Source organism: Mercenaria mercenaria, chromosome 12, assembly GCF_021730395.1.
Source record: "Mercenaria mercenaria strain notata chromosome 12, MADL_Memer_1, whole genome shotgun sequence".
Taxonomy (NCBI): domain Eukaryota; kingdom Metazoa; phylum Mollusca; class Bivalvia; order Venerida; family Veneridae; genus Mercenaria; species Mercenaria mercenaria.
Window position 1 is genome coordinate 2,718,457 of NC_069372.1, and position 15,856 is coordinate 2,734,312.

General features: G+C 35.7%; 1 protein-coding gene across 1 annotated transcript in view; it reads left to right on the forward strand.

Moving 5' to 3' along the window:
• The first annotated feature begins 1,908 nt into the window (after positions 1 to 1,908).
• LOC123534583 (two pore channel protein 1-like) overlaps positions 1,909 to 15,856 on the forward strand; it is a 77,861-nt gene continuing 63,913 nt past the window's right edge. The window contains exon 1 of the mRNA XM_053518980.1: positions 1,909 to 1,988. Within this exon, the coding sequence (XP_053374955.1) occupies positions 1,919 to 1,988 (70 nt within the window). The 5' untranslated portion in view covers positions 1,909 to 1,918. The remainder of the gene's footprint in view (positions 1,989 to 15,856) is intronic.

A 15,856-nucleotide genomic window follows, 5' to 3' on the forward strand; every position in this document is an offset into this window, starting at 1 on the left:
GCTTCTATGCTAACATGATTTTTCTTGTCATGATAATAATTTCTGCTGTCATATATATGTTTGAATGTCTGGCATATGTTTGTAGCAGCCTACACTCCTGCATGTATTTTGCCTTCTGTTGCTGTCTGTTTTATTCAGTTTATTCAGCTCAACTTTTTGGTACACTTGAACCGTGCCATGAGAAAACCAACTTATATACTTTGCGACCAGCGTGGATCCAGACCAACCTGCGCATCCGCGCAGTCTGGTCAGGGTCCATGCTGTTCGCTAACGGTTTCTCTAATTACAATAGGCTTTGAAAGCGAACAGCATGGGTCCTGACCAGACTGCGCGGATGCGCAGGCTGGTCTGGATCCATGCTGGTCGCAAAGCCACTATATTGTTTTTCTCACTTGCTTTTTGTGTTTCCTGTAGTGCTTTTTATGTTGTTTTTAAGTTATTGCTCATCTCATTCTATCACTAGTGCCCTTTGCACTTTTTCTATTTACCATAGGAAAACCTATCTGTTGTCAACTGGACGAGTTCACCGGTTGGACAGATTAGACGTACAAACGTCAGTAAGAGCCCTGTGGTATTGTGGTATGATTGCTTGAGAACTTTTTTGTTTTTGTTTTAAGATATGTATATATGTACTTAAAAATGATTTCTACTACTTTGATCTCTTTGCACTTATAAATTCATTTATTGTGCATTTGTTAAAAATGGTTAAGTTCTTGTGGTTATACCGCTAACTATACCCAGTAGTGGAGTTGATAAAAAGTTCACATTTAATAAGCTCTCGTGTGATACTTAAATGCTTCTTTTAAACCATCTTTTTATTTGCCTTGTCTCTTAGCATTTTACGTGTGCAATTGGTGTAGTTAAGGATAATATGCAATCTTAACATAATTATATTCTAATTGTTTAAATAATTTTAGTATTTAAGAATTTATGCAGATTATTATGTGGTAATTTGTTTTAAACTATGTACTAATGAAATTTCTTTATTTACAGCTCTTTTATATGTTAGCTTATACCAATTAATTTTAGCTCGATTGTGATGAAAGCTTCAGGCGTATTTGAACCACTCTCGAGTCCGCTTCCTGGAAAAACCAATACTGGTTGGTGTCATATGAGAAGGCGTGGTCGTGACCCCAGTGGGGCTCGAGAACCCACGACCCCCGCCATAGCTTATATTGTGATGTTGACACCCGACTGTATTTTGTTTGTTTGTTTGTTTTGGGGTTAACGCCGTTTTTCAACAGTATTTCAGTCATGTAACGGCGCCGGGCGGGCAGTTAACCTAACCAGTGTTCCTGGATTCTGTACCAGTACAAACCTGTTCTCTGCAAGTAACTGCCAACTTCCCCACATGAATCAGAGGTGGAGGACTAATGATTTCAGACACAATGTCTGTCATGCGAGTACTAGACCAGAAAGCAGTCGTTTCAGCTTATTTTCTCCGGCTTTACTCTTACATGGTAACATTTTTTGTCATATTTTATATTCAAGGCTCACAGACACTTTAGTTGATGGTAGACTTTTATTAGAATTCTTTTTCACCTTAACTAACAAGCCGGCAGGCACACCGTGTCTGCAACACCTTAGAGACGGTCTGACATTTCTACATCGATAGTAACAGAGTTAAGATAGCCAGGTGCGTAGATGCTGTACCATGGGCCCCGCACGACAATGGGAATGGTTTATGTTCGGAAATCACACATTATTTGTCTCAAAACTGTATGAAAATTTGAACTTAGAGAAAATGCTTTAGCTTACATAAGCCAGTTATGTCAGCAAATACCACAAGAAAAAAAAGTTCTAGTCACAACTTTAAGTTTCCTCGGACAATTGAACAGCCAGCACAGCATTTACCGTTCCTAACCGTACCGCAAGTACACATTACGTTACCGTACGGTATTTATCAACACTAAGCAATATGGCGGGGAATATGGAACAGGAACTGTCAGAAGAAATTCACCAAGAATATCAAGATATCTATGCATTAAGTAAAGATATTTAGCATTTGTACACGTTTCATTAGGAAAGTTCTTTAGGAAAGAGAAAGTTTCTAGACTGTTATCTTATTTGAGTAGACATGAAATTCAGATATGCACTTCTAGATTTGTCAGCAAAGATCTACGATATACTATAGCTTAATAAATTCAGCTCAGAGATGTTTATATACATGCTGTCGTAGATAAGTAAAGGTAAAATAAAGTTTCATGTTTAACTTCGACGAAAGTCACCACCTGGAATGGATCATTGGATGGAACAACTTACTTCCAGCCAAGCCCAGGGCAGGCGTCCCTAGCATCCAGTCAAGGCTGATACTGCTGGAAACAGTACCAGTTTAAGTAAATCACCCAGCACTAAAAACAGGTCGGGATATCAGCCGCGACCGGCAATCAAACCTGGACTGCTGTAGTCCAACCTGCTAACCATTGTGCCACTGACTCCCTTTAGGTACTTCTGGCTGCCATAACTTAACTGACGCTGTTTTTATTTTCTGATGGTCGCGTCCATTAAGTTATGGCGAAACCTCATTTGGTTTACTAACCAGTATCAAACCACAACATCTCGCACAGTCTCTCGTGAGAAACTGATGACGTCATGCAACAGTTCAGAGCATGTGGTTATTTTTGAAAATCAGGATAAAAATTTTACCTATTTATCTACATCTACATCTTTCACCCAACCGTCGATTTCCGACTATCACTGGGCGGCGCTGTCAGAGAAACAGTTGTTAAAAAAATGATATGTTACAATGTTAAAATAATAAAAGCTAAAAAAGACAGTATGCTACAGTTAAAATGGTGCAGAGGCAATAGAATTACATACTGACCACCGCCAGCCTCTCTCTAAAGATACCGAGACTGGGGCTAGATTTAACATAAGTTGGTAGGGAGTTCCAGAGACGGATGGTCCTTGGGAAGTAGGAGTTAGAAAAGTACTGAGTGTGAGACATGGGGATTAAGTAATTTAGGTTTCTAGTTGGAATAAGATGAGATTGATCGACTGCAACTGTCTGGGTCCTTATTTTATAAAACATTACTAATGAGTTGTGTAACCTTCTATATTGGAGTGTATTCCGTTCTAAAGTTTTCAGCATTTGTGTAACACTACTGGTGTAACTGTAGTCGTACATGACGTACCTAGCAGCTGACCTTTGGACATTTTCGACTTTGCTAGTGAGGGTTTTTTGCCAAGGATGCCAGACGCTTGAACAGTACTCAAGTTGAGGGCGGACATAGGTGTTATAGGCAGCAATTTTGACCTTTTTATTGTCAGTTTTCACATTCCGTTGTATGAAGCGAAGAGTGGAAGTTGCTTTGGAAGTGATATTGTCAATATGTTTGGACCAGTTTAGATCTTTGGAAATGGTTATGCCTAGGTATTTAGCTGCCTCACAAGTTTTTAACTCTATGTTGTGAAGTTTGTAGGGGTAGACCACGGGATTTTTCTTTCTAAAGATTCTAAGGACTTCACACTTGTCCGGGTTGAATTCCATGGACCATGTCTTCTCCCAGGTTTCTAAGTTAGTGAGGTCTTGTTGCAGAGATACACTATCTGAAATGGAGTTGATGGTAAGGTATATTATGGTGTCATCTGCAAACATTCTTGCGTTACATTTGACCGAGTCTGGTAAGTCATTGATATATACCAGGAAGAGACATGGCCCAAGAATTTTATGAATTTAATTTAATCATAAACATAACCATTTTCGATAAAATTCATAAAAACCTATCTGAGGAGGTTTTAGTTCTCAGTAAAGGTCAATAAAAAAAGATTCTATATCACCTATTGGTTTTCAAAATGAAGAGTACCCTGATCAGGTGACAGCTGTAATGGCGGACAAAATATTGCAGACAGGGGTACCAGTTTGAAACTTGTGTGTATAATTTGTGTTCAAATTATGTTGCATGGATTATTTTATGCCAGATCAAAAGAAAAATGGATAAGAAATATTTTAAAGTAAAAGGTGAGACCATTGCATTTCATTTTAAAATCATTTGATGAAATTATAGCGTGACAGACTTCTGGCATGATTCCTGGTTAGGTTTCAGTACGGGATTCGTTTCAGCTCAGAGATTTGTAACAGCATATAAACATCTCTGAGCTGAAATATTTTAGTTACCCTTTAGGGATCTCTGAGCTGAAACGAATCCGGTATTCATTTTGAAAACAAATAGGCCATATATAATCGCAGTCTGACTTAAGTTCCTGATCTTCTAAACGAAGATCTGATAACGACCCATTCACATACGTCTTCTGTATATTTTGGATTTCCAGTATTGCTATTTTTAATTTAACCAATCAGACGACTTGTTCGAATGTCGAAGAGTAAGAAAAATGGACAACCATTCCAGGGCTCGAACCCGGGACCCCTCATTTACAAAGCAAGTGGCCTACCTACTGAGCTAACCGGCTATCTGACACATTACGACATAAGAATTGTAAATATCAAGTCAAGGCTACAGGTAGATTTGCAAAATCTTGTAAGTTTAGTTCTGATTGGCTAGCGAAAGGGCCGTCAGAACGAGGCTATGAATAGGTCGTTCTCAGATCCTATGCGTAGCGTAATAGGAGATGTGCTTTAGTCAGGTTGTATAGAATCGTTAATTATTGATATTTTCTTTGAATTGAAATATTCTAAGGCCAGAATTTTTTTTATTTTTTGGTTCTCGGGAGATTTTTGCCAGGATCTTGGGTAGGAGGAGAAAATAAAAATAAAAGTGTTCAAATCCTTTCAGAGTCGAGATGAACAAAAAAATAAAAGCACGAAAATAACATTTATTTTTTAAGTGCCGCAAATATCAGCACATTCTTTAAGAAACATTCTTTTTTAACCGTTTCTGCTCGCTTCTCTTCATATTTATTTTCTACAGTTTTATTTTTTCCTTTTTTGTTAAGTTTTAGAGCATTTCTAGTGATGACCTGCTTCATCTAGGTCGGAGGTTTGTTACTCAATCTTCTGCTACTCCAAGAAAATAGATCCCCTTCTACTCTACTAACCTACCTGTTTTACTTGTATATGCTATGTCTTTGGACTTCTTAAAATATATCTACATATTATGCACCTATGCACCTACCCAAAACCACGAATAACCTGCAACTGGGGTATCTAGTTCAGTATCAAAATTATCACTGGAAACCTGTCCGATCAGTACATGTTCATCTTCTAAAAATTTGCCAAGATAACGCCCTATCGAATAATGTAATGGAATCTTGCATATTTGGTTCTTTTTCCAAACAGTAACTTCATAGAGACTTTGAAGTATGCAGCAGAATCCATATTTGATCTCGATCATGCAGATGCACAACGAAAATTATCGACAGAAAGGACTCTTTTTTAATTGGAAAGATGTGCATTTATAGGGATTTTTCTAGAGCTCTAAAAAGGGCAGGGTGTTGCTAAAAAGGGGCATGGTGCATTTTGTGCGTTATATACACCTTTGTCTACAAAAATCAAAATGTAGATTTCCATGTTTTTTGGTTACAAAATTAATGTCTATTTTGTAAGTTATTACATTGTATGTAAGGGGGTGTGCAAAAGTTTAAACAATCCTTTGCAGAACTTAACATTTTATGATATTTCTAATGAAGAAAACTTGCAAGACGAAAAGAATGAATGTAATCATAAGACAAACTGCATGTTATATAAACAAACAGGAATAATGTTTTGACTTTGTTTTTCGATGAATGTCATTATACATTCATCATATTACTGAACATACCATGGATACTCATGTAAAATGTGCAGATTTATGATACCCAGGACCACCTCCCGAATCGTGATTGCGTAGTATTCACGTGTTTAGACACTTTTCCACCTTCAAAATAAGTCTATTTAGGATTTTTCCCATTACTGTAAAGGGAAACTACTCTCCGTGCTAATTGTCTACGCTTAAATCTAAGATTGCCGTTACATTCCGTAAAAGATCTAGTGTTTGTTGTTTTTCTTAAACAATTTTAATTTCATATAGATTTAATATATATATTATTTTGATGAAAGAAAGATAAAAAATCATAGATATTAAAGTTTCAAAGTTTTCAAAGTTTTTATTTTCATTAAACCAGAAGGTCATAGACCCATGTGGTACATGGTACGCTATATATACATAGCAACAGTGAACATTTAATTCATAACACAATAAACAAATGATTCGTATAACAATTGGCAACATCTTCAACAATTCATGTATATTTATGCTTCAATCTGACAAGTCAAAGAGATTCATCAAAGATTTAAATGTTTCCGTATTAACGTATAAAGGCTATCTAATAGTAACTATACTAGATTGTGATATATATATAACGGTAAAATGATCTTGATTGAAAACAAAAAGAAAACGAAATATCAAGATCATTTTCCTTTCAATACACTACATAATTTATAATATGAATGAATACATGACTAAAGCTATATTTATATTCCACGGATGACCGTTCTTGTAAGCAAGAAAGCGAAAGGGCCTTACAAGAACTGGCTTGTGGAATCTTCGCCGAAATTGGCAAAACCATTGTAATAACACATTTGTAAAAAATTTGATTCAAATAATGATATTAATACAATGTAGTAATAATAGCGACAACTATAAGTGACAAGCACTTGCATCATTCCTACATTTCAGAAATAAAAATGGTCACATACATTTTGCTTTAACTTATCAATTTTATAACTACACAATAACCAGGGTTTTCCCGGACGCAGGTTTTCTGCGTCCCTGACGCGCTTTGACTGCTTTGAACTCGCATTTTGTAGTGCCTCTGCGTCCACTGGACCCGCAAAATCGGTCACGAAACTCCTTTGCACTGAAGCCTCCTTTGCGCAGATACCCACATAAAATGCGCAGTTTTTTACCACCGGGACCATCCCCGAATCGTGGGTGCTCATTATACACAGGTATAGACGATTTTCCAACTTCGAAACAAGTTTTGTTACCGATGTTCGCCATTTTGGTAAAGGGAAACTACTCTCCGCGCTAACTGACACCGCTAAAATCTAAGATTGCCGTTACGTTCCGTAAAAGATCGAATGGTTTATTTTTCTATTAAACAAAATTAATTTCATATAAATTTAAAGTATTTTGATGAAAAAATATTAATAAATCACAAAAATTATTATACTAATTAAGGATCGAGTATTATCTTTAACCGAGATCAAACTGTGAACAACATAACTGACACGAGGTGACACTTAATTGCCGGTAATTACTGGCTAGTTGATGATAACAAAAAGACTGTCACACCTTTTGTTATCAGTCTGGATTGAGAAGCTCATGACATTTTGACAGATACCATTCCGAAATATTGAATCAGCTGCTATCTAAATTAAAAAGATACAAGTTCATTCGGTTTTAGGATAAATTTTTTTAGTAATAATGTGCATTTTCAAGATCAATAATTTGTGGACCCCCAAAAATTATTAGGGACCCTTAAATTAGCAGCCATGGGAGTCCATGGACTCCCAAATAAAAAAACCGAGGGAAAACCCTGAATAACTGTACCAAAACGTTTTATGACCTTTTCTATATGGATATTTATAGGCTATACAAAAGATTTGTTCTTGTTGTAAATGCTTTTTCGATATAATTAGATAAATTTTTTACAATGCGTGGATTTTCTGAATTTACAAGTTCAATAAATTTATACATGCTAGGGCGTCTCCAAAAGTATGGTGGTATCAATCGTTTCCTTAAATCAATATACATGTTACATTGTATTACGAAATGATATTCATCCTCTAACAAGTTACAAACATTACATATTCTTTCATTTATAGGTGTACTTACAGGCTGATTCCATCTACCAGTTTCGATACAAAGGCAATGAGATGATAAACGTAAACGTGATAAAGTAACACAAAATTTTATGATACTAATTAAAGAACGAGTATTATCTCCAACAGAGATCAAACTGTGAACAACAAAACTGACACAAGGTGTCACTCCAATTGCCTGTAATTACTGGCCATTTTATAAACAGCAGGCTGTGTTCTAAATTGTGTTTTCTCTCCCTTTTTATTCTGTTTTCAAGTTTGCTTTGATTGCAGACTTCTCTAATTGTTGATTTTTGCACTTCAGTTGGTCATCGTCTCTTGATCGTTTTAATTACCATTACTCTGCATGCATGCCTCAGGCAAATACACAGCACCTGTGTGAAGTCGCCGAATGTCATATCTGCATATCGAGTGACAGTTTTTTGGACATCTCCTTTTTTAACAAATAATTGGTGGGTAATTCAAAGGGGCGGTGCTGAAAGGGCAAAATGGCGCTGAAGAAAAGCAAAAGGTCGGCGATTTGGGCAGAATGGCAGCGCTAAAAAAGGGCAGGGCACAGCGCTTTTAGCGAAACGAACAAAATGGCCTTTTACAATTTTATTTTCGCTTATGTTCACTCCGGACTATCGGCGGGAAAAATAAAATTAAAATCAGTGAAAATCACTTTTATTTTTATTTCAAAATCAAAAAAATCAGGTGGGCGCTCCCAAGAACCAGAAGATAAAAAAATAAAGGCCTAAGCTATATTTGTCATCAACTTTGTTGAAAATGGTTATATTTATAATTCAATAAAATTAAAAAATATACAAAATGTTGATCTTGATTTTTAGTTGATCTTGATTTTCAAAAATAACCCATGTGCTATTAACTTTGCATGTCGTCATCAGTTTCTCTTGAGAGTCTGTGCAAGATGTAGCAGTTTGACTCTGGTTAGGTAACCAAACAGGGTTATACCATAACTTAATGGACGTGACCTTCAGAAAATAAAAATAGCGTCAGTTAAGCTATGGTAGCAAGAACTAACAGCAAGGCTCTGTACCGTCAGTAGGCCTATGTCACTGTCACCTTTTCACTGTGTGTTGCTTGATTCTTTAAACATACTATTTTTGATGTTCTATATAATCTGTATACTATAATAAAACTAGTTATAAAGAAAACTTGCACAAAGTTCACTTTAAAGTAAAACCTGTGAGAGAAAATACCAAGGTCCCTGCTAGGGATTGATCTCCTGACCTCATGATCCATAGGCAGATACTCTAATGACGTCACTAAAGGGTTAACCCAACAGCAAGGCTGTTTGAAGTGGCCTTTACACCTACAACCTCTACACTTCTCCCCCTTGACTTTTCAGAGCTCACCAGCTCTCCAAAATGACACTCCATTCCCAATGAATGAGTCCACAGACACTAATACCTACCCCCTCTCCCCCACTCCAACTACTACGTGCCTGTGTAACATTATTTCATCATCATTGTATTTTTGGACAGACACTTATCATACAACAGAGGTTAAACTTGTCTAAGCTAGTTTTTAAAATAAGTCATAGATGTCTCAATGGCTTTAATACACACAAGATATAAATGTTCACCAGAAAATTCTTGTACACCTACCTTGAATTACTATTTTTCAACTTTCCCATAGAATTTTGTTGTACATATTTTTCTTCGCTATGATATTCATGATAGTACTGGATCATAAGTGCTGTCAACAGAATATGTGAGGAATTCTGCAATTGTCACAAAAAAATTCGCTCCATTTACAAAATATTTCGTTTACGTCAGATGTGGCTGCCTGCTTCATACGATAAATATTTTCACACAATGAATGCTGGTACCAGCTGGCACTCATGTTCACTGCGTGATGTTTATTTATCGGGATTTGATTCAAGCTTGAAATGATTTTGTCCACATCATCATCCACATCATATGACACAAGGGCCATAACTCTCACATCAATATTTTGTGAGATATGCCCCCTTTTTACTTTTTACTTAGAATTTCAGGTTTTATTTGATGCACTTTGATTATATCTTTGTTATTAGTCCCCTACCAGTGCTGCCAGAGGGGACTATAGGAATGCCCTCTGTCTGTCCATTTGTCAGTCTGCAAATCTGGATCCTGCAATATCTCAAAAAGTATTCAAGGTAGGGTCATAAAACTTGATACATGTATGTGTAAAGGGCAATGTGTAGACTATAGATATAGATTGAAGTTCAAGTAAAAATTGTTTCTGCACCATAACTTTATCTTAGTGCTACACACAAATGTTCCCCATGATGAAACAACATGTGTCAACACATGATCTATGCTTATCGGTTAAAGGTCAAGGCCATGGTAGTGGACTTCTGTATTGCCACTGTAATACTCGGTCAGTTGTAACTTTATGGATTTTAGTCAAACTTAAATTCTTTCACATCTTTGTCCTTACATGACGCAAGGTCCATAACTCTTGCACAAATATTTCATGAATTATGCCCCCTTTTTATTTAGAGTTTCAGTTTAATTGGGATGTTTTTTCACCACATCCTGTTGTTACTAAATGGATTTCAAACTTAACCTTTACCCTGCTAAATTTCTAAAATGGACTGGTCTTTCATTCGATTTGGGCAGTACCATTTATTATTCGAAGGGGTGTTCACTGAAAATTTACTGACCGAATATAGGCTAAAGGTTAAAATGATTGCTCATCATCCATATCATATTACACAATTTCCACAACTCTGACACCAATATTTTATGAAATATGCCCCTTTTAATTAGAATTTCAGGTTAAAGTTGTGCTGCACTTTGCTTTATTTCAGTTATTACTAAATGGATTTGATTCAAAAAATGAAGAAAAAAAATCCACTATTGGCCTCATAATATACAAAATTTAATGATTACTTTTGCTGAAATATTCCATGAATTATACCCTTTTCAGCTTGTCTGATTTTTGAAAAACATCTACGAGGTGTTGTCATCACTTGATTGTCTGTGTTGGTTAAAATTTTTGTTTAGGTCCACCTATAAGAGCTACAGCTTTGAAACTTTACACACTTGTTTATCATCATTTAATGACTGTAGACCAAGAACCATAACTCTGATATGCATTTTGTTAGAATTGTGACCCTTTTTATTTTTGAAACATTTGAGTTTCTTGGTTAAAGTTTTTGTTTAGGTCCGCCTTTTCTCAAAAACTTAGAGATATATCTTTGAAACTTTGTACACTTGTTATTCATCATTAGTTGACTGTGTAACTCTGATGAGCATTTTGTTAGAATTATGGCCCTTTTTGTACTTTTTGAGTCTCTTGGTTAAATTTTTTGTTTAGGTCCACCTTTTCTCAAAAACTACAGCTTTGAAACTTTGCAAACTTGTTTATCATCATTAGTTGACTGTGTAGGCCGAAAACCATAGCTCTAGCCTGCATGTTATCAGAATGATGTAAGTAAATGTTTTGATACACTTTCGTTCTGTCTCCGTTATTACTAAATACATTTGACTCAAGACTTACCGTATTTTCCAGACAATAGGCCGCTGCACCGTATTGGTTAAAATTTTTGTTTAGGTCCACCTTTTCTCAAAAACTAAGAGCTACAGCTTTGAAACTTTGCACACATGCTTATCATTTTAAGGTGACTAAGTATGCCAAGAACCATAACTCTGATACAAATTTGTCAGAATTATGGCCCTTTTTATACTTAGAAAATCAGTATTTCTTGCGTTTTTAGCTCGACTTTTCGAAGAAAATGTAGAGCTATTGCACTCACCCCGGCTTCGCCGTAGCCGTTGGTTAAAGTTTTGATAAAGTCAAATATCTCTGTTACTATCACAGTCTACACCAGGAGAAACAATCCCCATAACTCTGATTTAAATTTTGACAGATTTATGCCCCTTTTTAACGGTTCAGGTTTTTTATAAAGTCGAATATCTCTGTTACTATCAAAGCTTTTGACTTGAAACTTGAAGTAGTTATTTACTATCACAGTCTACACCAGGAGAAACAATCCCATAACTTTTATTTGAATTTTGACAGAGTTATGCCCTGTTTTAACTTAGAATCTTTTGGTTAAAGTTTTATATAACATCCAATATCTCTGTTACTATCAAAGCTATTGACTTGAAACTTAAAATAGGTATTTACTATCAAAGTCTGCACCATTAGAAACAATCCCCATAACTCTGATTTGAATTTTGACAGAGTTATGCTCCTTTTTAACTTAGAATATTTTTTAAGTTTTATATAACGTCCAATATCTGTGTTACTTTAAAAGCTATTGACTATTATGCCCCATTTACTGGCAGAGCTCTTTTCTTACATATTGTCCAGCACTTGCAGACGAGCAATGGCACCTGCAGACCATCAAGCCACAGTCAGAGATTTAATATTTGCATTCTGTTCAGCATAATATTTGAAGGTTATCAGACTGTTCCAGATGTTCTATATTTTGAGCTTACAGTAAAATCGCTCATTGTTTAGCAATCCAGGTCAATGTTGAATGTTAAATTGAATACACCCAAAAAGAAAATATCCAATTTATTATGTCTCTTAAATATTTCTGCTCTACATGTTCAAGAAGAATTACATTTCCTTGATCACAAAATTTCCTTTTATATGAAAATATCAAATGCTCATAATTATACACTTCTGGTTAAAATATTGTAAATATATCTATGTTTTGAGAAATATATGGACATTTGCCTGCATTTCACAGCTTTTTATGCTATCTCTACCTTATGATATAGGCATGCTGATAAAGGTATACCATAATCATCGTAATAGTCATAAGATCACAAGAAAGCTGAGAGGACCAGGTCACTGAAATGTTGTAAATCTTAAGGTTTAGGAGTATACCACCAAAACACAGAAATTTTTGATAAACGAACAACATCGTTACCAATATTTTAACTGACCATTACATGTTCTGCCGTACTGTCCCGTACTTAAAATATTCTGAAAAAGTTGTCCCCCTTTGAAAATAAATGCCATTTGTAAAGAAATAAAAATAAACAATTGCTGAAAGCTGTGTTCAACCTAGTTATGAGAAATGTCAACACTTGCACGCTATTGCAAATGCATCAAAACAAACTTGTGTAACAGTCCTTTGAAAATGGTGAGTTTTTAAAGGCGTTTGACTGTCCGGAAGATGGACCCCTTTAGGCAGTCCTTTTCCGGAATTCAATGTTTATATCAGTATACTGACACATGTTTTGTAGTTTTTGTAATGATAGCGTATATATTACTCTACAAAACAAGTGTCAGTATCCTTCCCCAATGCTTCCCCTTCTTTTATTAAAAAAAAAAAAAAAAAATGCCCCCCACCACCCCCCCAACCCCACCAAAGGGGTATTTAATAAGGGAACATTCAGTACCTTGTGATAGTGTGATGTCATTTGATCTAGTCTCTGTTATTGTTTCTGAAATAGTTTAAAGCATATTTATAATGTATTGTTTTAATTATACTGTATATTAAGGTTGTTCTGTAAGTTTGATAAATCGGAAGTGATGGCGTAACATCATTATTCGGAAAACGTAGAATAAAGCCTGGATTCGGCGTACGGAAATGAAAATCATTTTATGAATTTAAAATGGCAACATGTGAGTAAATCTATCACAATGGCACTGTTACTATCTTTTTAAAGTTTAAATATGATATTAAAACATCTGACACGTTAAATAATTCAAAATAATATCTTAAAATTAGCGTCAAATGTGCGGTTCAGTTGAATCATGGTCAAATATCTTAAAAATTAAGAACATGAACCTATATATTTTTTTTCACTAAATTATAGGCCACAACACGAGTTTCATTAAAATTTATATTGTAGAAAAATTTCTATTTGCAAAAATGTTATGAAAGACATGATTCTTCCCCCATAGACTCCCATCATGAAAAATTTAGTAAGATCTAAATTTTTTAAATCTGTCTTGGAAAAAATCAAGCACATGCCTCTTATCATTTTGATTAATTTTGCTGAATGTTTTTAAGTTAATCAAATTCTACATTGTAGATAATTTTTCGAAAACTACCTAAACTATACTCATTATTTCTTAATATATACTCTGACACTATGAATTGGTGACATTTGTTAGTCTGGTATTGATGATTTTTTTACCTGATATACTGTAAGAATTGGACTGCCTTGCCTTACACACCTGAAATATTAAACACCTAGGTACACACAAGATCTATACATAGAGCTCTGAATTCGGCAACCCCTATCGGGCCTCAGTCAAACGGCAGCATGTCAGTACATGCGATCAGCTGTTAAGACGGCATAGAACCTATGACTAAGTTACACTCCAGAAATATAGAGTGTAACTAGTTACACATCTGAATATTATGGAATGTAACTAGTTACACATCTGAAATATATCGAGTGTAATTAGTTACAGACCTTAATATTACGAAATGTAACTAGTTACACACCTGGAATGTGGAGTGTAACTAGGTACACTCCTGAAAAATGGAGTGTAATTAGTTTTACACACCTGAAATATCGAGTGTAACTGGTTACACACCTGAAAAATGGAGTGTAAACTAAGGTACAGACCTGAAAAATGGAGCGTAATTAGTTTTACACACGTGAAATATGGAGTGTAACAGGTTACACACCTGAAACATAGAGTGTGACCTAAGGAACAGACCTGAAAAATGGAGTGTTACTAGTTTTACAAACCTGAAATGTGAAGTGCAACTAGTGACACAACCGAAGTACAGAGTGTAACTAGTCTAATTGCCAATGGTATTTTTAGCTCACCTGAGCCAAAGGCTCATGGTGAGCTTTTGTGACCGCTCAATATCTGTCGTCCTCCGTGTGACGTGTGTCCGTCAACATTTTCTAAAAAAATCTTCTTGAAAACCACAGGGAAGAATTTCACATAACTTCACAGGAAGGATCCTTGGGTGGCCCCCTTTCAAAATTTTTCAAAGAATTGAACTCCATGCAGAACTGGTTGCCATGGTAACCGAAAGGAAAAACTTTAAAAATCTTCTTGTCCAAAACCACAGGGCCTAGGGCTTTGGTATCTAGTGTGTAGCATCATCTAGTGGTCCTCTACCAAAATTGTTCAAATTATCCCCCTAGGGTCAAATATGGCCCCGCCCTGGGGGTCACATGGTTTATATAGACTTATATAGGGAAAACTTTGAAAATCTTCTTGTACAAAACCACACGGCCTAGGGCTTTGATATTTGGTATGTAGCATCATCTAGTGGTCCTCTACCAAGTTTATTCAAATTATCCCCCTAGGGTCAAATATGGCCCCGCCCCGGGGGTCCCAAGTTTTACAAAGACTTACATAGGAAAAAAAGTTAAAAAATCTTCTTGTCTGAAACCACAACACTTAGACCTATGATATTTGGTTGTAGCATTGTCTTATGGTCCTCAACCAAAAATGTTCAAATTTTACCCCTGGGATGAAAAGAGGCCCTGCCCTGGGGGTCCCAAGTTTATATAGACTTATATAGGAAAAAAACTTTAAAAGTATTCTTGTCTGAAACCATATGACCTAGGCTTTTGATATTTAGTATGATGCATTGTCTAGTAGTCCTCTACCAAAATTGTTCAAATTATGCGCCTTGGGTTAAAAGAGGCCCCACCCTGGGGTCACTTAGTTATTATGTGAGTTACGTAGGAAAAATACTTTAAAAAATCATTTGATCCTACTTCAAAGACTGTTTAGTTGTAATTACCTGATGACCCCAAGTAATATGATGTCACTTGACTGTGACCTTGACCGACTGACCTACTTTTTTGTTTTTTAAGATACAGCCTTGAAATTTTGATGACATACACAGTTATTATACCCCCACCAAACATGTTTGGAGGGGGGTATATAGGAGTCAGTTTTGTCGCGTCGCGTCCCGTCCCGTCCTGTCCCGAAATCTATTATCTCAGTTATTACTAAATGGATTTGATTCAGACTTAAAATAGATGATCCACCTTATCACCCACATCATGTGACACAAGGTGTATAACTCTGACACCAAGTTTTCATGAATTATGTCCCCTTTTACTTAGAATTTAAGGTTAATTTTGTTGTATTTTCACTATATCTCAGTTATTACTAAATGGATTTGATTCAAACTGAAAATAGTTGTTCCACCTCATC